The sequence below is a fragment of the Phocoena phocoena genome, chromosome 12 (genome assembly GCF_963924675.1).
Source record: "Phocoena phocoena chromosome 12, mPhoPho1.1, whole genome shotgun sequence".
In the NCBI taxonomy this organism is placed as follows: Eukaryota; Metazoa; Chordata; class Mammalia; order Artiodactyla; family Phocoenidae; genus Phocoena; species Phocoena phocoena.
Genome location: NC_089230.1, coordinates 20075039 through 20097303, shown reverse-complemented (window position 1 = coordinate 20097303; position 22265 = coordinate 20075039). Strand labels below are relative to the sequence as shown.

Here is a 22265-nt window from a genome sequence, read left to right as displayed (position 1 = left end):
GAAGTTGAATTAATTTGACATAATCTCTCCAAGCTCAATTAGAATATCTTGAGATTACTAGATGGATTTCTTTTTAAATATGAGGCAAACAAGTTTAACTCTGATTTGTTAATTATTCTAGGAGATATGATCACATAAATGCAAGTCTTGAATATCGTTGTACACAAGTCTTGTAAAGATCAATTTAGGAAGAGATACCATATGTTCTTCTGCTATGGACAAGACAAATACACATCTACCAGATACATCTGAAAACCACCTGTGCTGATGTTACACTTAATTAACACTTAAGTTTTACATTAAAATTTTCAGTGATGTTGTTACATACAAACTAAAAAACAAGTCTATGTCTCAGAACCTTAGGTGGATGTGGGGTTACTACATGCTGGAAAACTGTTAGGCGACTCAAAAGTTGCTTCCAGTGATGTCAAAATCTGATGTCAAGGAATCATATGAAGAATTTGAAGAAAATAATTATAAGTAGACATCTGACTACTTAACGCATATCCTCAGCAGTGTTTGTTTTCAAGTTCACTGAAAACTTTTCTTTGGCTCTTCTCACTTGGATAGTGGTGTGTTATTCTCTATTCTAGGCACCTTATGTTGGCCCTGTCTGTACAGAGTGATTGAACCTAGCACATGGGCTTAGGTAGATCTGATTTCAATTCCCACCCCCCCTCCACACACTAGCCCTATAAACTAGGCGTTGGGGCATATTCTCCAATCTCTGCTATCCTGTTTCTGATCATCACTATGTATAAACCACTTAGCAGAGTACAAATAGTAAGTGTTCAATAAGCAATAGCTGTTTGGGGTTATTCTTTAAACTAGGACTTATTTTATAGTATATTTTAAATTTTAGTTGCTCTGTGTCTGCATTTTATATTTTTCCTTAGATTCACTATGTTTGGGCACTATAAGTTTTGACATCATAACATACACTTGTTGTTAGCCTATTGGTGCCTTAAAAAAACTTAGACTCCTCAAATAATTGGATGAAGCCATAGAAGCAACAATATTTTTGAGAATTTATATGGGATAAGATATGAGCCTAGAGACTGGAAGGTGATTTATTTCTTGTTCTTAATAAAAGAAAACAGCTTATCATGGAAAGGCCAAACCCATGAGACACTTCTGCATGCACTGCCTTTAGTTAACTTATTAATGGCTAATAGGCAAATTATATATGTTTAACCATGAATCTAATTACCTTGAAAGGCAATATTTGAGTGTTTATAAGTAAAAGAACACAAATAGTATACATTATCTTACATTTGCATCTCTTTACCCTGGATCCAGTCTGCTTGCACCATCTACAGATGGTTAAGAGACTCTGGTATCTCAGATATCGGTGTTCAGTCACCTCAGATACAAAGGGGTTGGTTTATGGGAACTCATATATTCTCAAAGTTTTCTGAGTCCCACATATATTTCTATACTCTAGTCCTTTATATGTGCATCAGTGATTTAATGACACTTTTCATAACCTTTCTTTGATAATGGCAGTGCAAGTCACTTCATCATCCATCCATCCATCCACCCCCACTATTCACGGAATGATGTGTATGTTGCATTGATGCTGAATATACAGAGGGCAATAAGGCACAGCCTCTACTCCAGTGACATATTTTAGTCATTCCTATACCTAAACGCTCTATGCTTGTGACTGTATCTAGAAGGAATATTATACATTTAAGTGTTTACGTGATGGCTCTGAGACTTCAAGGTCAAAGGTACTGTAAGGTCATACTTCAAAGCACCTCATCCGCTCAGACACCTAATAATTATAGATAAAATGTAAAAAACAAAAAATCAAGCATGGCAAAATTGGGCTCCAAAATACAACAAACATTCCATAGACCAGAAACAAATCAGAAAAGCTAAGTAGTTAGTAGGGTTGATGCTTCTTGAAAAATGTAGCAGTCCTAGGCAATGAGCAAGCAGAAAGCCCCACAGCAAAGGCTCAGCTCAAAAATCCATCTTATACAGTGAAGCGGGTGACTCACGGATTGGCATCTTTCCCTTCTGTTATGTAAATGTTCCAGGAACTGATATTATGAAACATCAATATATTTTGGACCCTTAATTAAATACCTCTGCTTTCTTGGATGTTTAAACCAGTGACTCAGAACATTAATAGATTTTCAGCAACAACCATAATGAATACTTTGTTCAATGTTTTAACAACCCATCACATAGGCAGACTTGTTAAATCATAATCATAATCATAAGTCAAAGTGCCTTGATGGTTGTTTGGCGTGAGACCTGGTCCACAGTAAATACTCAGTAAGTGGTGGCTAATCTCATCTCACATAATTGCTGAGAATTTGTCTTGACAGTTTTGATCATTTTTGTTTTGTTTAAAACTGTCTAGGCTATATGGGTTGTTTTAATTAAACAAAACCATATTAATATCTGCTATTTACTGTCCAGCAAAACTAGCCCCCCATTACAATCTAGGGTCAACCTGTTAAATTAAACAGGAATCACCTTCCAAACTTTATAGGTATCTGTTTGGTAAACAACACAATCATATTTTTTTTTTCTCATGTAGGTACAAATTTCATCCCGTCAAATGTCAAAATAACTTACTACTTTAAAATATATAATATTTCTAATGACTTCTAGAATAAATTGATAGTTGAATTTTCCCACTTAATGACTTAAATTTGTAGTATCATTTAAAAAGTGTTTTGGAAAGTGAGGTCACTTATATGTAGCTTCACTTTCAAAAGTGTGAGATTATCATTCTATCAACGATGACTTAGAAAGCACCTATAATGCATGTAGTGTTCATTTGTAATGTTATGAATTTACTTGTCAGATACTTGTAGATTGGATAAAATTGCAGATTCAGTTTTTGCTATTCAATTTGCACTTCATTTTCATAACAATGTACCTATTAACTTAGGTAGGAGCAGTTATCAGAGCTCTAACACCCTTTCTGCTGTATAATACATGTTTGACTTTAGAAAAGGAAATCACCAAGAATAATTGAAAGTGTATGATTCAGGTACAATATCTTAGGGGCTTTTCCATTCCTTCAGGGCTATTCTGTCCTTTGCTTTAAATTAAACCCAATTTAATTCCTATATTCAAACCTCATTATATAAGAATCAGGACATTTGGGCCTTAAACTGAATTGCCAAGATACATTTGCAAGCTTACTCATTAGAATAACATTGTCTTTAAAACAGCAACACTCCACCGTTAAATTTAATTTCTCTGTGTGTGTGTGTGTGTGTGTGTGTGTGGTTTTTCTCCCTACTAAAGTAATCTGACACTCTGTCTGCAAACCTGAAATTTCAGTTTCTTGCTGTGTTATGAAATTACCTAATGAAAAATTGGCCTTCTTCTAAAATTGATTAAATTATTTCCCAAGTTCCCCTTCAGCCTCTGCCACCTATGTTGACTGCCTTCTTACTAAAAGCACAGCCCCCTAAGGTCTGTTAGCAAAGTCTGTGTGAAGACCTGAAGCAGCAGTTCTCTATGTGAGCCTGCACCTACCTGCCACACCTCATTCAGTTAACTGCATTTGTCTCCCAAGCCTGACGTGGGTAACTGGAACCTCACCCCAAAGGGTCATAGAATATCTGAGTTTAGAGGGAGAGGCAAGGCATCCTAATAATTGTCGGTCCCTAGGGGTGAAATTAAAGAGTAGACAACAGATGTAGGCAAGTAGAGGTCTGTAAAACCAAGCAATACAGCCCCTTGCTAATGAACTGCCTCTGGACATATTTAGCCCAGAGACAGTTTCATTTATCTAACAGTTTATTTATTCATTCAGGAAACTTTTGAGTTGCACCTGATGTTTGCTACATACTTTGCTAGGGGCTGAGCATACATCAGTTCCTAAGATTGTTTTTGTTGTCACAGATTTCACCATCTAATGGCAGAGACAGGCTCGAGAACAAGTGACTAACGTAGATATCAAAAGCACTGTAAAGTGAGTATGAACACACAGCCAGGGAGACACAGATAAATCATGATTGTTTGTACTTGGGAAGGTTGGGAAAGCTCCATAGTGCAAGTATGTAGCCTTCTAGCTGAGAAGAGACCTTGGAATACGAATTGACTAAAGAGTGTTATCGAAACTCCTGGAGGGGGCTTCCCTGGTGGCGCAGTGGTTGAGAGCCCGCCTGCCGATGCAGGGAACATGGGTTCGTGCCCCGGTCTGGGAGGATCCCACATGCCGCGGAGCGGCTGGGCCCGTGAGCCATGGCCGCTGAGCCTTCGCGTCCGGAGCCTGTGCTCCGCAACGGGAGAGGCCACAACAGTGAGAGGCCCGCGTACCGCAAAAAAAAAACAAAAAAAACTCCTGGAGGGAAAATACTCCAAATTAGCCATGGCGTGACTTGGAGTATGCAGTAGAGCAAGAGATGTTTCTTCCCTCCCTCTTTGTTTATATGTAGAACAAGGCTGAAAGAGAAAGAAAATACAAGTTCAGGAGCTAATACAGTGCCTGATGATAGTAAACACTGAATATATTTGCTAGATGAAGGAATACATTTATGTGTGCACATATTTTTTAAAGTGTAGGGAAGAATACCATTTTATTACTGTGAGAAGCTAGAGGATTCCTATCTTAGTTTTAGCATTCATACTTAGTATTCTGATTCAGGCATCATTTTTTATGTCAATGGGGTGGAACCAAAATGAATTTATATATTAAATGTTCATTCAGGGGCATTAACCAAAACTTTTAAAACACTATGGAGATTTTAAAAATTTTGTCTGCATACCAATGAAAAGTAAGCCTGTTTTCTTTCCTTTTTTTCATGTAGCTTTATTAGTGCTATCAAACTTAACGACTCTGCTGCCCTTTTTTGCTGTCATACTATAATGACTTCAGATCTGTATATGCTGATTTAGCCTTACAGGCAAGTTGGGAAAAAAAGTAAATTACATTCTGACATATTCTCCTTATGTTTGTATCATTTTTTTTTCTGCTTGCATTCTCCAATAATCAGATAAGTGCCTTTTTGAAACCAGAAGCTAAGAAATCCTGCCGTACCAGCAATACCTATTTGTTACATTTCAGATGCCTTGCATAATGGGTGTGCGTCCCATGCAGTCACGATCACACAAGGTTCTGTTCTTTGAAGGGCCCTGCACTTGATTTAATGCTCTACTGCCGCCATCTTGAAATTCTTAGTAATATTTGGACAAGGGGCCCTGCAATTTCACTTTGCACAGCGTTCTGCAAATTATATAGCCAGAGCTGCTTGCATCAAAAAGAAAAACATTAATATATGTTTTGACATACATAAAGCAACACTTTTACAATAGCAAAAGCCCCTTAAAACTTACTGCAAGCATCTCTTTTCTCCTCAAGTAAGTAAGCTGTCCTGAGTCCCCACTCTGAGTTATATGTCCCTCATTGTAACTTGTCATGTCTCTGTTTGTTGATGTTGGCTGAGTTGTGACCATTATTTGTCCTCCCTTTCCTGTTGACTCACTAAGTGTACTTCTGCTCTGTCTCTTTACCTGGCTTCTGGGATACTGCTCCATCCCAATTTTCTTCTCACCTCACTGGTAGCTCCTTCTCGGTTTCCTTTGTTAGTTCCTCCTTCTTTCCTCAGCCTCCTGAAATTGGGATGCCTCAGGGGTCAGGCCATGCCAAATTCTCTATATTGTACTTACTCCTTCCTGAACTCATCTGACCTCCTGATGAGTTTTACATGTCATCTAAATGTCGGTCACTCCCAAATTTATATGTTTACATACCATCTCCACCTAGGAATCTCCAGCTTAGTAAATGTCTGAACTAAATTCTTGAACCTGCCCCTCAAAACTTGTTCTCCGCAGTCTCTCTCATTTCAACTGATAGAATCCTATTATTGCTAGGTAAAAAATAATCACCTTCACTCTTGTCTTTCTTGCGTATTCAGTCTGTTAGGAAATCTTGTTGGTTCTACATTGAGAACATAGAATTTGAATCTGTCTACCTCTTACCAGATGTTCAGAGCTACAATTACATCTCTGTTATTCTCGGCACAACAGCCAGAGTGTTCCTATTCAGATAAATCAGAAGTCTGTACTGACTTCCTGTGTAATTCAGAATAAAGGTTACAGTTCTCACAACGGTCTGCAAAACCTACATCATCTGACCTACCTCCCACTGACACCTTGCTCATCTTATTCTTACTGTTTTCTCTCTTATATGCTGGTTTCAGCCACACTGTGCCTTCAGTCCCAGTACCATGCTGTCTTCTGTGCCTGGAATGCTCTTTCCCTGGTATCCACATGGATAACTATCCATTGCTTTCAAATGTTTGCTCTGTGATACATTCCTAGTGAAGCCTACCTAGACTTCTCTACTTGAATTGTAATTCCCATCCCAGTACTCCTAAGCTCTCTTATTTTCTTCTGCTGTTCTCTTTCTTCCATAGCATTTATCATCATCTAAGATAATTATTTTCTATCGTATCTTTGTCTACTTCTGGCATTCTAGATGCTCAGTTAATATTTGTTGAACATTGAGTGAATGAAATATACCCAGAGATAACAGGTCCTTTGGTATGAATGTTCCTTTTTCCTCTTTGTCTCTCTATAATCCTTTTTTATTTGTACGAAAACATATTACATTTTGAAAATATTTCTACTTTTAAATAGCTGAATCTTTAATAAAGATAATAGCTGGCAGAAATGTAAGCAACAATCTTTCCCCAAGAGCTAGAAATAACGTACTTGAAGTTGTAAGAAAATTTATCAACACCATTATACTTTATGCCTTAATATTGTAGTCAGGTAAGAGGTTACCCAAGAGGTTACCTTTTTCCTGTCTTAATACTGCCTAAATTATTCAAAACTAGAGTTGGAAGGATTTTTTTAAGGGGGAAAAGAATTGGCATATTTTTTATTGTTGAGGTAGGTTTTAAAATATAGCTTATTATTTTACCCTCTTGTGCTGAGTATCACCAGATTCTCCCAGTGTTTGAGATTCCCTCTTGTGTCTAAATTTGACACCTTAAAAGCTAGATGAGTTAAGATCCCTAACAAACATAGGGAGTGACTTAAACATATGGAGTCTCTCATTTAGTAACTACGTTGTCATGTATTACATTTATAAGTAAATCTAACTTCAGAGAGGTCATTGAAGTAAAACATAATGCAAAAGTTTTATGATTGTTATAAAAAGTATGCTTCTAAAACACATTTGTAATTCTTAATAATGCTGTTCTTTAAAAGTAGTAATTTGTTCAATTATAAAAGAACTTGATTCCATTTGGCATTCTTTTCTTAAAAGCATAATTTTTAATTGTGAACATAATTTATTACAGATTTTATAAAATAAAGAGCAAAATATTAGCCATAATTTTACCACTCTAAAACATCCATTTTCATTTTGGGTTATTTTCTTTTTGCATATTCACCTTTCACACAGTTTTAATAGGGTACATAGTTTTTTCCCTGTCTTTTCCACTTAGATACATGTCATATCTATTTCTTCATGTTGCTATGCAGTCATTTTCACAATAATTTTTCAAGGTTATTTAATGATCCCTAGTGTAACTGTATTGTAGTGAACCTAAATATTTTCCAGGTGTTAGATGTTTAAGTTGCTTTCATTTTTTTAATCATAAGTAATGTTATAATGAAAACTTTTGTGTTTGTAGCTCTTTTTGGATCACTTTCTTAGGACATAATCCCAAAGGCGAAATTCTTGTTTCACACAATATGAACATAGTAATGACTCTTGGTATATTGCCAACTTACTTTCCCAAATGATTGAACCAGTTTTCTGCTTCCACCAACGCATGAAAGTAAAGTTTCACTGCAACCTTGCTTACAATTTCTCATTTTTGTCCCTTTTTCCTGTGGACCTTGTAGTGTTAGCATTAAAATGCCAGTATTCCATGTCAGCATGGGAGTTTAGAAAACAGTTTTAGGATGCCCAGTTTAAGTTCTCTCCCAAAAAGAAGAAAGAGGGAAAACGGGTGGCTGTGTTTGATTTAGTTGTGCCTAGAAGGATTGGAAAAAAGTCCACTGTTTGTTGGACTGATCAGTTGAAGAAATTTGATATTTATACCAAATTACCGTGAGTGATGTAATCTGGCTAACCATTTTTGCCACCACAGAGGTTTACATTGACGTTTTATTCTGGAACAAAGTGGTTCACGAAAAGACACTACATTTATTTGTTTGCCTTCTAAGAATCTGAAGTGACTTAATAGTCTTACAACACAGTTTTATGCTTACCAAACATTTTGACTTAATCTTGGAGGACCGCATAATTCTGCTTTGCTCATAATTAAATAATTTACCCCTTAGAAAAGTTAAATTCAATTGTTCCTGCTAATGGAGGTTTGGGTACTGGTTTTGTTCATCCAAAGCTGTAGATAAAACAGCTAGAACTTTCCCCCACAAATAACAGTGAATAAAGTCCGAGGAAAGAAACTCGGTCTTGGAGAAGAGCTGAGACTGATGGTAAGACTTTTGATTAGCATCATTTTTGTAGTAACTAGTTATTCTACAGCACTGAATAGTTTCAAGGTATGTTTGCATTCAGTATCTCACCTGTGAAGTTAGTAGAATGATTTTGTTATTAACCTGCAGAGAAGTTACGGGACAAATTCAAGGGCTCATGGTGGGTAAAGGTGTGCCTAGATGGTGTGCACTGGACTGTTGACACAAGGCTGTTGGCTGCAAATCTCTATCTGGTTTTACTGCACCACAAAACACTTTTTAAAAATGCCTCCTGATCCTTTCATACACAAATTCATTGAGTTTCTACTCTGTCCTCTGGGACATAGATGTGAACCTTCAGAACATTCTGGTGTAGGAGTCAGGTCTGCAAAGAAGCCAGGATGGAAATGCATGGTGAATGCTCCAGCAAAGTGGATGCCAAGCGCTGTAGTAGCAAAGAAGAAAGTGGGCTGGCTCTGCTGGGCAGGCGATGCTTATACTGATGGTGAGTTTGGTATTAGAGCTGGGTCCCTAAAGGGTCAGGAAGGGTGACCCTTGTGGATCTCTTTGACTTTGACCAGTGAGGATCAGTGAGATTGCTAAGAAAGCCCACAGATATTATGTCTTGAGAAATAACTTTTTCTGTGAAGAGCTCTAAGGAGATGACTACTTTCCTCCCCCACTGCTCTGCTTTTTATTTCTGCAGACCAACTTTGTATGAGCTACTCCCATTTCCCAGGAGTTTCCCTTCCTTGAATCCCACATTTTCTTTCATGTCAGTTTATTCATTTCTTCATTCACCCAACAGACATACCGAATGCGGAGACTAAATAATGAGAAGGAGCCAGTCTTTGGAGATGTGAAGCAAAAGCTTTCTGGATTGCAAAGGCCATGAGGCAGGAAAAGCTTGACATATTCTAGGAAAAGAAATAAAGACTTTGAGACTGGAAATTAGGGTGTATTAGTAGTTGAGGTTCAGACAGTAGGGAAGCTCTGGATCTTGGTAGGAAGCTGAGAATTTTTTCTAAGTGCAGCAGGAAGCCATTGGAGGGTTTTTAGCAGAAGAGCAAAAAGATCTAATTTAACAAAAAGATCATATAATTTTAATATGATCTAGAAAGTTTAAAGAAAAGTGCATCCCACTGACCTTTGCCACTTGATGTACAGACAATGCGGATAATGGCTTTAGATTAAAGAGAGGAGGGGGGACAGTTGTGATTTAAAGAAGAGGGGATGACACCGGGATTTAGTGCACACCCACGTGTTGGTCGTTCTTCTCCCCCTATCTCAGTCCAGTGTGACAGGTTGCCAGCTGAGGACAGAGGGGACGGCAGGGATTCCCCCGCTCCCTCCAGGTTCTCTCAGACCCTGTGTTCATACTAAGGGGCTTGCAGGATCCTGTGCATCTCCACGTCAGTGCTGCGAGGAGCAGCCAGTAGTACTGCTGTCTCCTTGGCAGCAATTCAGCCGTCACAGTGAGCGATGTCACGTTCATGGTGCAAATGAAGGGGAGCTGATTGACTTGTAAGACTTTCTTACTTAAGCCATGCCGATCACTTCTTTATACCGCCTTATCCCTTAATCCCCTGCCTTCCCATGAACTAATAACGGGTGGGGAGAAATGTTCCCCGACCATTCGGGAGGATCACTGAGAATCTCCCTTTGGGCATTTGAAGTTGACTAAGAGGCAGTTTACTCTGCTGCCTGGCACTCGTGGGAAATCAGGAGCCACTGAAGAGAAGTGGAGGGAAGGCGGGCTCTGCTGAAGGGCTTTTTGGGTTCCTAGAAACGATTGAGAATGAGAACTCTTTGATTTTACTAGTTAAATTCTGATATGCACATCAGGTCTTCATCAGTCTGACATTCCGGGGCTTCCTTTCATTTAAATGAGCATGCAGGGCTTCCCTGGCGGCGCAGTGGTTCAGAGTCCGCCCGCCGATGCGAGGGACATGGGTTCGTGCCCCGGTCCGGGGAAGATCCCACACGCCGCGGAGCGGCTGGGCCCGTGAGCCATGGCCGCTGAGCCTGCGCGTCCGGAGCCTGTGCTCCGCAACGGGAGAGGCCACAACAGTGAGAGGCCCGCGTACCGCAAAAAAAAAAAAAAAGAGCATGCAGAAGCTACCTAATAGGGAAAACAGTGAGGGACTAAATTACCTTACCTGTTATTCTGTTTTCTTGAATTGCTCTTCCCCTAATTACCTTTAATCTGATTCCAAGTTCTTTTTCAAAACACACTTTACACATTTTTGAGAGGGTTGCTTGCTATCCCCTCCACCTCCCTCCCTCCTCTGTGTGTTTCCTCAGTGCCCTGTTTATACGGCTCTCAAAGACGGGTGGCACTTACCACATTCTCACTAGCACTGTCCTCTCTTTTTTTTTTTTTTTTTTTTTGTCCTCTCTTTATAAGTTCCTTAAGAGTTCGAATCATAGGCTTATTAATTGCTGTCTTCTCTTGTGCCTGGCTTATTTCTTTATAGACTGTATGAATTTAATATGTTTTGAAATTCTAACTTTGGTGGAAACGTTTGTTGGAAAATTCTATTATACACTCTCATGCCACCTTGGGATGGCAGGGAAGTCGAATATTATGGCCATGGGACAGTCATTGTTCCCTCCATTTATTATTCTTGACTCTTGAGGTAGCTGAGTCTCTGTCCCTTTATATTAAACACCTTAGAGCACACAACTTTTAAAATACAATTTTCAATTTTATTTTTTGAAATTATTCTGTATCTTTTTCTTGTTACAGCAGATCGTGGGCCTTTTAGGCCCAAGCTTCATTTATGTGTGTTTGTCTGGGAGGGGCATTAGGATCTTTCCACCTATGTAGTAGAATAGAAAGTGCATAAGCTTTGTGACAGGTTGCCACACGGAGAACTTTTAGGTTGATGGCCAAGCTTGAGTCAGGTACCTGTTACCAGGTACCTCTCCTAACAACCATAAAGCATTTTTTCCCCTCTAACTTTCATGATATAAAATATTTTTACAGAAGTAGTTACCCTTATCATCCACTCATTCAGCTCTGACAGCGCCAGCCTGCTAAGCCTGGCAAACACTTCCCTCAGGACCTTTGCAATTATAGCTCCCTTTGCCTGGATTGCTCTTTTGCCACCCTCCCTCTCATGGCTGGCTCCCTTACTTCCTTCAGATCTTTCTTCAAAGATCACTGTTTTGAGATGCCTTCATGAGAACTTATCTAAAATATTACTAAGTCCATGCGGCAATATTACCCACCCAACCCTCCCTTTCCCACGTATCCTGTGTGGCCGATTGCTAAAATAATGAAACTTGCTCTCTGTGTCCAAAACTCCATGCAAAGGGACATTGTGGTTCCCTTCATCAAGAGATGAACTATATTTTTCCATTCTCTTGAATCTGTGCTGGCCTTATGACTTGCTTCAAATGATGGAATGTGATGGAAGTGATGTGCAGATTCTAGAGCTGTGCTGTCTAATACGGGAACCCTTGCCATATGTGACCATTTCTACTTAATCAGTTACAATTAGATAAAATTTTAAATTCAGTTCCTTAGTTGTACCAGTCATATCTCAGGTACCTACCAAATAGCCACACACAACTGGTGTTGCTGTAGAACATTTCCATCGTTAGAAAGTTTTTTTTGGACAGAGCTGTTGTAGAGCTAATGCCTTAAAAGATCTTGCAGTTTTCACTCTGCCCTCTGAGAACACCATTCATCATGTTGAAGAAGCCCAGTCCAGCCTATCGGAGAATTTGAGACCATATAGAGGGAAACCGAGGTGCTCTAGCTAATAGCCAGCAGTAATTTCCAGACACGTGAGTGAGACCATCTTGGACTTCTATTCCCATTCAAGTCACAGATGATTACAGCCTTAGGAGTAATCCCCCATGGCAGTGGCAGAAGAGCTGGTCAAATTGCCAGGCCACAGAATCATGAAAAATAAATTGTCATTGTTTTAAGCCAATATGTTTTAGATGGATTTGACACAATAGTAATAACAGTTACCACCTTCAATCTAATGACTGCATTCATTTTGAAACTATGCCCTATGCAGTTACCTCATGAATTAGGATATGGAAAAATGAGGGAAGATGAAGTATCACCCCTTTCAGTGAGATCAGTTCCTTGTTTAGGGAGAGAAAAGGATATTTGCTATTAATAAAATAATGACCCACAGCAAACTGAAATACTCAGTACTTACTAGCTGAATTAGATGATAGGAGAAAATTAACTTTGCATCAAAAATTATTTACCAGTAATTTTCAAACTAGTTCAAATAATCCAGAGCTAACTGGAATCCAATAATTATTCCATTTTAGGATAATCAGATTTGGGGGACTTTGGTATATTTTGCTTGGTCATAATTTAAAATCATAAATAGTATTTAATTCTGAAAGCATGTCTTCTTTTATTCACTGTTCCTCAAGCGTTTATTGAGTACTTTCTGTATATGTCTAGACAGGCACTGAGAATTTTGAATGATTAAGAGGTGAGCCTCCCCTGGAAGAACTGACAGTATAATGGAGGGGACAGAGGCATGGTCTCAAAATATATTAGGATGAGCTGTGTTAAAGAAATAGGATGTGCTCTGGGAACACTGAGGTGGGAACATACTAAATATACAAGATGAGCTTTTACCTTGCAGATGAGGGGGGATAGAGGTTAGTAAATAAACAGAGTGCCTAGAGGACATTTTTGGGAAAAAGAGCAGAATTATTTTATTTTAATAACTTTATTGAGATATATTATTCACATAACATGAAATTCACTATATTAAAGTGATCAGTCCAGTGGCTTTTAGTATATTCAGAGTTGTACCATCATCATCACTATCTATGATAGTTTTAGAACATTTTCATCACCCCCCAGAGAAGCCTGACCCATGAGCACGTACCCATTCTTCCCTCAACCTCCCATCCCTGAGCGGTCACCAATCTACTTTCTGTCTCTAGACACTCACCTATTTGGACATTTCATAGTAATGGGTTTTTGTGTGTGGCTTCTTTCACTTAGCATAATGTTTTCAAGATTCAACCATGTTGTAACATGTATCACTATTTCATTCATTTTTGTTGCTAAGATCCCATTGTGTGGATATACAACATTTTGTTTATCCATTCACCAGTTGATGGTGACTTTTTTTTTTTTGGCCGCACCGTGTGGCGTGAGGGATCTTAGTTGCCTGATCAGGGATGGAACCCATGCCCCCAGCAACGGAAGCGTGGAGTCTTAACCACTGGACCACCAGGGAAGTCCCCATTGACCAGCTGATGGATGTGTTTGGGTTGTGTCCACATTTTGGCTGTTATGAATAATATTGCTGTGAACATTCATGTACAAGTTTTTATGTGAACATGTGCTTTTAGTTCTCTTAGGTATATACCTAAGAGTGGTATTGCTGGGTAATATGATAACTATGTTTAACATTTTTAGGCATTTCCAAATTGTTTTTCAAAGTGGATGCACCATTTTAAGCATTCCAACAACGGTGTATGAAGGTTCCAACTTCTTCACATCCTTGCCAATACCTGTTATTGCCTGAGAACAGAATTGTTTTGAATGAAAATATAAAGTCACTAAAATAGAAAAAATTCCAATTAGATCATGTTATACTCATTTAAGACCGCCCAAATATAAGTGATGTGATATTAGAACCTAAATCTGAATGACACTTTGTAGCTCTGTGTACAAAACAACTCTGTTGGAGTCTAATTATCTTATCATTAATGTTCACCAGGTGGTTAGGAAATGCTGATTTTCTTTTATATCTAATTGAGAGGTAAAGGACAGTGAAATGATTATATGTGTAGTGCTGTTGAAAGTTAAACCCATTTCTGACATGCAATTAAATATAATTGAAATAGAACAAATTGAATAACAAAATTAAATTTGCAAAGTAGAGTATGGACAGATATTAAATGTATGCTGTCCTCTGGGATATTTGGGTGGTGAGTTGGCATTAGAGCTCGAGCCCCATATTTTTACTTCCTCTGCGTAGTTCCCACCTGCCCACACTTGCCTCCTCTACTTCCCTACCTCAGCGTCTCCAAGGAGTTTAGGAGACATTCCCCCGCCAACACGCTGTGCAGAGAGGATTGTTTTATGAAGCGCTGGGGTTCAGTGTGGTCAGGAAGGAAAATAGGTTCTCCAGACCTGTGGGGCTTTCTCTCAGACTCAGACTTTTTTTGTGGCCATGCCACGTGGCATGCAGGATCTTAGTTCCCTGACCAGCGTTCAAACCCGTGACCCCTGCAGTGGACACTGGGGAACTGCAGTTCCAATCAGTGGACCGCTGGGGGAGTCCCCAGACTTGTTTTTTAATGACTATCAGAGACCTGACAATGATACTATAAACAAACAAAAATATACATCTGACAGCCCCCATCACCACCGTTTTGTCCAGCTCTTCAGTGACTTTCCAGCACCCAGTATTTGTTAAGTCTCAGGCGCACAGGACACAGTCACTGTCATGCCATTTCTCTCTACTCCTTGCCTGCTCTTCTCATCCCTCCCCACCTGTGATGATCTCTTTCAACTTCATTACCAGTGTTTTTCTGTTGTTCAGTTTCAGTTTTGTAATGTAAGATTATTCTGATATTTCTAGAAATTAAAAATTTTTGCTTTTTATTTACTGTGGAAGATGAGATATAGCCTCCAAATACTCCGTCATCCCAACATATATCAAATGCTGTTAAAAAAGTACTTATGTTCAGAAGGACTTTGTTGATTCTAAAATACTATCAGAGTGTAATATTTTAGAAAATGAAAAGTTGAGTTTTCATAATGCATTGCCGAGGAACTGTATTAAAAGCAAAATATTAGAGCCAGTAGGTGTTTATGTACATAATTTAAGAGGTAACAATATTAAGAGCAATTTTGATTTAGCTACAGTATTAAAATAGCACATGAGAAAGTCTTCATTTACTCTTACCTTGCAGTAGTCACTAGACGAGTTTTGTTGTTTTTAAACTCTAGTCAATTAAGTCTTAATCACCAAACATTTTATAGGAGCAGAGGTGAAAGTTTGACCCTACTTAAAACCACAGAAGTACAAAAGACAAACTATTCTGAGACTTATAGATTTGCATGAAAAAGTCACAAGGGCAAAACTGTAATTGCCTCAGCATGAGAGATGGAATATATTTTATGATAATTGGAGACTGTCTTTTATGTGTTCTCTTTGGTTTAGTTTTGATTTCATGTACTTTAATTTGTTTCTATCTCTTAATTTTTCTCTTAATATATTCCAAAGAATGTAAAACACTTCTGAGGATCTTATTACTACTTGTGAAATCGCCTCTAGCTCTACCACTGGATGTAATTTTTTTGGTCAGTCTTATAAGAAAAAAGTATCTTAGATTTAGCAGTCTGATGGTAGTGATAACCCTAAAAGTACATTTTGTGTAAGATCAAATATACTGTAGCAATTTCCCTTAGGTGAATATTGTAAATTTTGGAGGTGCTGATGGTTTTTTTTCCATATAAGTTCTACAGGAATCATCTTTTTGCTTTTATTCATGTTTCATCATTCATATGTGTAAAATTTACATTTTTACTGCTAACCTCGCTAACATGCTGGTGATGAGACATTCCCTTGACAAATGTGATCAGAAGTGGTCTAACTGAAGATGTTCCATGACTTGAACACATTAGGTTACAAATTCAACTTTTGCTTCTCTTTGCAAAGGCACTGAGACGTGAGTTAAAGGAGAAAGAGTATTCTGTCCTGAATGCTATAGACCAAGCTCGAGTTTTCCTGGCTGATCAACCAATTGAGGCCCCTGAAGAACCAAGAAGAAACCTACAGTCAAAAACAGGTGAGACTGATTTCTTTATACATCATAAAAACACATGTGAGGAGAGCAAAACACCAGAATCAACAAGAGAATTTTCTTACAGCATATCAGGACCTGATATTTTAAAATGTCTTACAGAATTTCAGGATCTAGTATTAAAATTTTTCTTCTAAGTATTACTTTAGTCAAATATGTCATTTTGAACAAATATTTAGATTCTTAGATTAAAAAATAAAATGGCTGTATACTTCAGTATCATTACTTTAGAGGGGAATTAACTGCAGAAAAATACTTTGTTAATAAGCATAGTGTAACTAAAAATAATTTCTTTAAGAAATAAAAATTTATATTTCTTATATTTAAGCTACATGATAAATAATTGTAAGTAGAAGAATGATATTTAAAATACAAGAGTAAGCATAAATTATTTAAATATCTAGAAGGTAAGATTATTTAACTTCTCTTTTTCAAGATTACTTTTTTAAATAAGACACCAAAGCCCCTTTCTTTTACAAGCAGACAACAGAATTTCTTTAATTTAAACATAACAACCTATAATATTTATGTACTTTGGCTTAAAGCTGAAACAGTATCTACCTTACTAGCAGATAGCAATAAATCACATAGTAGATTTAAGAGATGAATTTGGGGGCCAACATATATCTTTATTTTGATTTTTTACTTATGGCATAAAAGCATTCTGATGCATTTTAAAAAATAAACATGCCATTCAAAATATTTTCTCATCATTCACTTTCCATAGTAAAACCAGACCTGAAAGACTGCCTCATGCTATGTCCAGCAGTGTAATTCATGAGCATTTATTACTTGTAAGGGAAGTACAGTTGGAAAATGCTTTGACTGTAGCTGGAACTGGATCAGACATTTGGAAAGTAGCCATTTTCCTCCTCAGCCTTTCTCAGGGAAGCTCTACTTCAATCGGAATAAATTTCCCATCCGGATCATGATTTTCTTGACCCTTTGTGTGTGTGTGTGTGTGTGTGTGTGTGTGTGTGTGTGTGTGTGTGTACAGAGACACAGCATACTTATCATCTCTTCCAGCGTTGGTTTTTATTTTCTGCTGGCAGTATCACTTTTTCTAGTCAGCCTACCGGGGACCTAAGTCATTGTTGAGTCTCCGCCTCTCTCAGTCTGCAAATCACTCATGATTGTTACTTCTATCTTTGGAGACTTATGCCTCCTGAATTATACATGTATTATATACACACACAGACATACGTATGCACACAGCTACATAGGAGGTTGTTGAATGACTTGTACGCTGAGCACACTCGGGTGTGGGTAGGAGGGACAGGATTACCTGGGACAGGATCACTGGAAGCAGCAGCCCAGAGAGAGGGGCAGAACGGCTGTGTGTCAGGGGAAGTCAGCAGAGCTGGGGGCAGGGGAGGTGGGGGCAGGGGCTGTGCCTGGACAGGGGGTAGGAGTGAGGGGCTTGTACGCGCTGTCTGGTGCAGATTACAAGGCCCTGGAAAGTTGGACAGAGCATTTCGACTTCAATACAGCAAGAAGAAGGCACTATTTCACTGGGTTTTTTTTCTTTTAAGCTTGGAAGAAAAATAAGAAGTTCACTTGTCTCGCCTTATCCAATTTAAAGTCTACCTTAAATCTGCTTGTCTCATGTCCTTGCTTTTCAGAGAATAGAGGAAACGTTTTTATAGTAAGCTATTTCATAGCAGTAAAAAAGTGTTATATCACTAGAGTTTCACTTTGCTATAAATTTTCTTCCTTAGTGGTTAGTCAGTTTAAGGGGTAAAAACATACGGCTTTTGAGTCCTTATTTTGCTGTGACATCAGGACATTTTTAAGACCTATTTTCACATACTATATTTGTGAGGCAAGAAAAAAAGTCATGTCAGTTTAACTTTATGATTTTTCTTGTTTTGGAGTGTTTTTTCTTTGTTTGTTTTTTTACAATTAGCCATTTTCACGCTTTCTCCTTTCCTGATATTATTTTGTGTAACGTTGGCTGACTTTAGCTGTTGTTAAAAGTAAATAAAAGAAAATTATCCGTAATAGCTTTTATACTTTGTTGTTTACCATGACTTACGAACAACTGCTATCAGTCATAGTGTTTGAACATTAGTTATCTTGTGTGATGCTACTCAAAGTTCTCAATGTTGGAGGGACTAGAGCAGGGAGAAATTGTATAATGATTTTTTGGTTCTATTTAATAAGCATTTATTGAGTATGCTATGTGTAATGTGCCAAAGGACTCACCAAGGTGAATCCATCTCTTTGTTTTTAAGTAACTGTTCCAGAAAATACTTCTTGCCATGATTTTTCTCTCTCAAAGCCTTTTCTCCTGGCTCCTTTTTTTTTCTGTCATCAATTATCTTATAGTGTCATATGTGTATATATGCATTTTATGATAGCTTATGGAGTTTTATTTTATTACTACGTAGCACAGGATGAGTTGCTCTCGGGCATCTTTTAATTGATAAATGCTGTTGAAAACAAGCAAACTAATTATTTCAATCAAGTGATCCGTTGCGGACAAAGAATTTTATCAGGTATGCTCTGCTAGATATTTTCTTTTTTCCCCCCAGTTTTATTGAGATATAATTGACATAACATTGTACAAGTTTAAGGTGTACAACATAATAATTTGATATTTGTATATATTGTGAAATGATCACCACAGTAAGTCTAGTTAACATCTGTCACCTCACATAATTACAATTTTTTTCCCTTGTGATGAGAACTTTTAAGATCTACTCTCCTAGCAACTTTCAAGTATGTATATTTTAAACACTTAAAAATCATTACTAATATTAACTGCCCTATTTCAGCCCCTTACCATCTTTTGCTAGGACTTTTCAGTACTTTTTTTTTTTTTGGCCACTCCGTGTGACTTGTGGGGTCTTAGTTCCCTGACTAATGATTGAACTCACGCCCTTGGCAGTGAAAGTGTGGAGTCCTAACCACTGAACCGTCAGGGAATTCCCTCAGTACTTTTGTGTGTGTGTGTGTGTGTGTGTGTGTGTGTGTGTGTGTGTGTGTGTATCTTTTTAAATTTAATTTAATTTTTTTATACAGCAGGTTATTAGTTATCCATTTTATACATAGTAATGTATACATGTCAATCCCAATCTCCCAATTCATCCCCCCGACTTTCCCCCCTTGGTGTCCATACGTTTGTTCTCTACATCTGTGTCTCTATTTCTGCCCTGCAAACCGGTTCATCTGTACCATCTTTTTAGGTTCCACATATATGCGTTAATATACGATATTTGTTTTTCTCTTTCTGACTTACTTCACCCTGTATGACAGTCTCTAGATCCATCCACGTCTCTACAAATGACCCACTTCATTCCTTGTTATGGCTGAGTAATATTCCATTGCATATATGTGCCACATCTTCTTTATCCATTCATCTGTCGATGGCTATTTAGGTTGCTTCGCAGTACTTTCTTAATTGGTATCCCTGCATCAACATAAATAGATGCTACAGTGGTACATCTAAAACACGAAACTGGCATCTAAAAACCACTGGTAGTCACTGAAATGGGATCTGAGCTCCTTTACCTGTCGTACAAGGCTGCACAGTGATTTGGCCTCAGTTTTCCAGTATGGCAGCATCTCATGCTTCTCTCTGCTCCAAACTAATGTCCGTCTGACACCCACCAGCTTCTCGTGATGTTCTGCAGGTAATGGTCTTCTTAACTTTATTCTGTTGTCTATTTCTGGTTTTTTTCTGCCCATAGGTCCCTCCTACCTGATCTCCAACTCCTTCCTCCTTTGCCTGCCCAGCCCCTGCTCATTCTGTCCCACTCACTGCAGGCTTTGTTTCTTCCTGGACTGATTCCTCTCCCAGTTCTCCTCCTTGCCTCCCTGGTACCCTGTCATCTCTCTGACTATATTATTAATATCTGTATCTGAAGCTCAGCCCTGCCCTTGCTTACTGACCTTTCTCAGTTACTGAGAATCTGAAAGAATGTGAACAATTATCTGAGCAGCCAAGATAGAGATTATGTAGAAAATATAGTGAAGATCTTATTAGCTCTTAGAAAAACCACCCTCTCCGAGGTATTAACTCTTTACTTTAGATACTGTTGTAAGTAGTTTAACTTGTTTTCCAGTGAATTATGGGTATGTAGCAAGATGGAAATGACAGGACAGGGGAAAAGGATGACAGTGAGAAATGACTTCAAGAAGTCTGACAGCAATGAGGAGAAAGAAAATTATAAAAAGGATACTTGGAGATTCTAAAATAAAACAGAATAGTCTTTGGGGCCTTTTACAATAAAAGAAAAGCTGAAGCTATGAATTGTAGTTTGTTTATTTTGGAAGACAGAATATAATTCAGTTAAGAGAAGGCGTAGGAGTTTATACTATATTTTAGTGAATTCCCTTCCAAAATGGCAACCGTAAAAAAAAAATCAGGTTAAATGAATGAAATGTAGCTGTCTGGACCACTCAGCTACCCAGAATTACTCACTCTGCTTATAAATGGTTATTAAGTCAGTATAATTTTTAATCGGACTAAAATTACCTGAATCATTACAGAAATTTTACAAAGTTCACAACTTTGTCAGTAGTTCCCTTATCTTGAGTGATATGGAACTACTTAATTGGATTTCAATTGTGTCATGTCAGTGTATAATATTTCCTCTTGGGCTTCCCTGGTGGCGCAACTGTTGAGAGTCTGCCTGCCGATGCAGGGGACACGGGTTCATGCCCCGGTCTGGGAAGATCCCACATGCCGCGGAGCGGCTGGGCCTGTGAGCCATGGCCGCTGAGCCTGCGCGTCCGGAGCCTGTGCTCCGCAACAGGAGAGGCCGCAACTGTGAGAGGCCCGTGTACCGCCAAAAAAAAAAATTTTCCTCTTAGTGAAGTTGAATTGTTTCTCATTTGATTTTAACCACGTGGTTTATATCTGTTAAAAAGTAGAATAGTGGAACAACAAATGTCTCATCATTATTCACGTTGTTCTTTGTATTTGTACTTCTCAAACCACTTTTGTATTCTCCTAACTATCTCAATGAGTTGAGCAGATCATACAGTGTGCCTTTTTTAAAAAAATTTAAATAAAAATACAAAGGCTAAGAAAATATTGTGGTGCCGACCAAGGTTATCAGCTAATGTAGGGTAGATCAAGGGACAGAGCACTAAGCTTCTATGGTGGTGACTCTCCTTAACCCCTGGTTTTTTGGCTGGCTTTCAACTCATCCCTTCATTTTTATCTCCTCTCTCTTTCTCTCTGCTCACTGGCCACTGACCTCCTAGCTCCTTCTTGACTTTCAGTGTCTAGAGCCTCTTAACCCTGCACAAATGTTTCTTGGCTTCTTCCTTGTTCACCCAACCTCCCTGCTGTTCTCAGTCCCAGATTTGAATTCCTTTGAAAACCACACAGCTGCATAGTGAAAGTAGATGTGCAAGACAGCCCGCATACCTCTTGAGGTAGTCAGGGAATACATGTGCCTTCTCACATGTTCGTTACCTGCAGCTTAGGTTAAAAGTCAGAATTGCACGGGGGAGTTAGAGCCTTATGTCTACGTCCCCCTCTCTCCTACACACACAGATGCAGGCAGGTGTGTATGCAGATGTGCATGCACACACACATTTTATGAGTTGAGGCTATGGTATCGATTACTAAATTAACACTTTAATAAGACATTTCACCTCTAACAGTGTTTAGAAAATTATACAAATGATTGTATATGTGGGTATAGAAAAGCTATTTTCCTCTGCTCAGGTTTTAATTTTAAGACAAAAAAAGATTGCATTTTTTTTGTTCATAAATTTCCTCTTGAGTCTTCTTTAAAATTCATTCCAGTCAAGGCGTTACTATTACTACAACTATTATTTTACTGCAGGCTGTCTGAACATTATTTCTTTTTTAGCCTGGTGAAGTTACTTAATTTATTTTGTTTCATTTAAATGACAGAGGAAAAATAAAGCAGCTGTTGCTTTAGTGTGTTCATAGTTGTGTGTAGTGTCTATAGTTGTGTATGTGTATTGTTTATTCATACACAGCTTTTTATGGTTGTATACGATTGTACCTGTGATTAATGGCTAATAATAAACATTTCAGATAAAAAAGTATGTATGGATTA

At 38.2% G+C, this 22265-nt stretch overlaps 1 protein-coding gene across 1 annotated transcript in view; it reads left to right on the top strand.

The window, feature by feature from the left end:
- The window catches only part of UTRN (utrophin), a 482739-nt gene that overhangs the window by 367323 nt on the left and 93151 nt on the right, over nucleotides 1–22265 (top strand). Inside the window, exon 53 of the mRNA XM_065888619.1 lies at nucleotides 16077–16206. Within this exon, the coding sequence (XP_065744691.1) occupies nucleotides 16077–16206 (130 nt within the window). The remainder of the gene's footprint in view (nucleotides 1–16076; nucleotides 16207–22265) is intronic.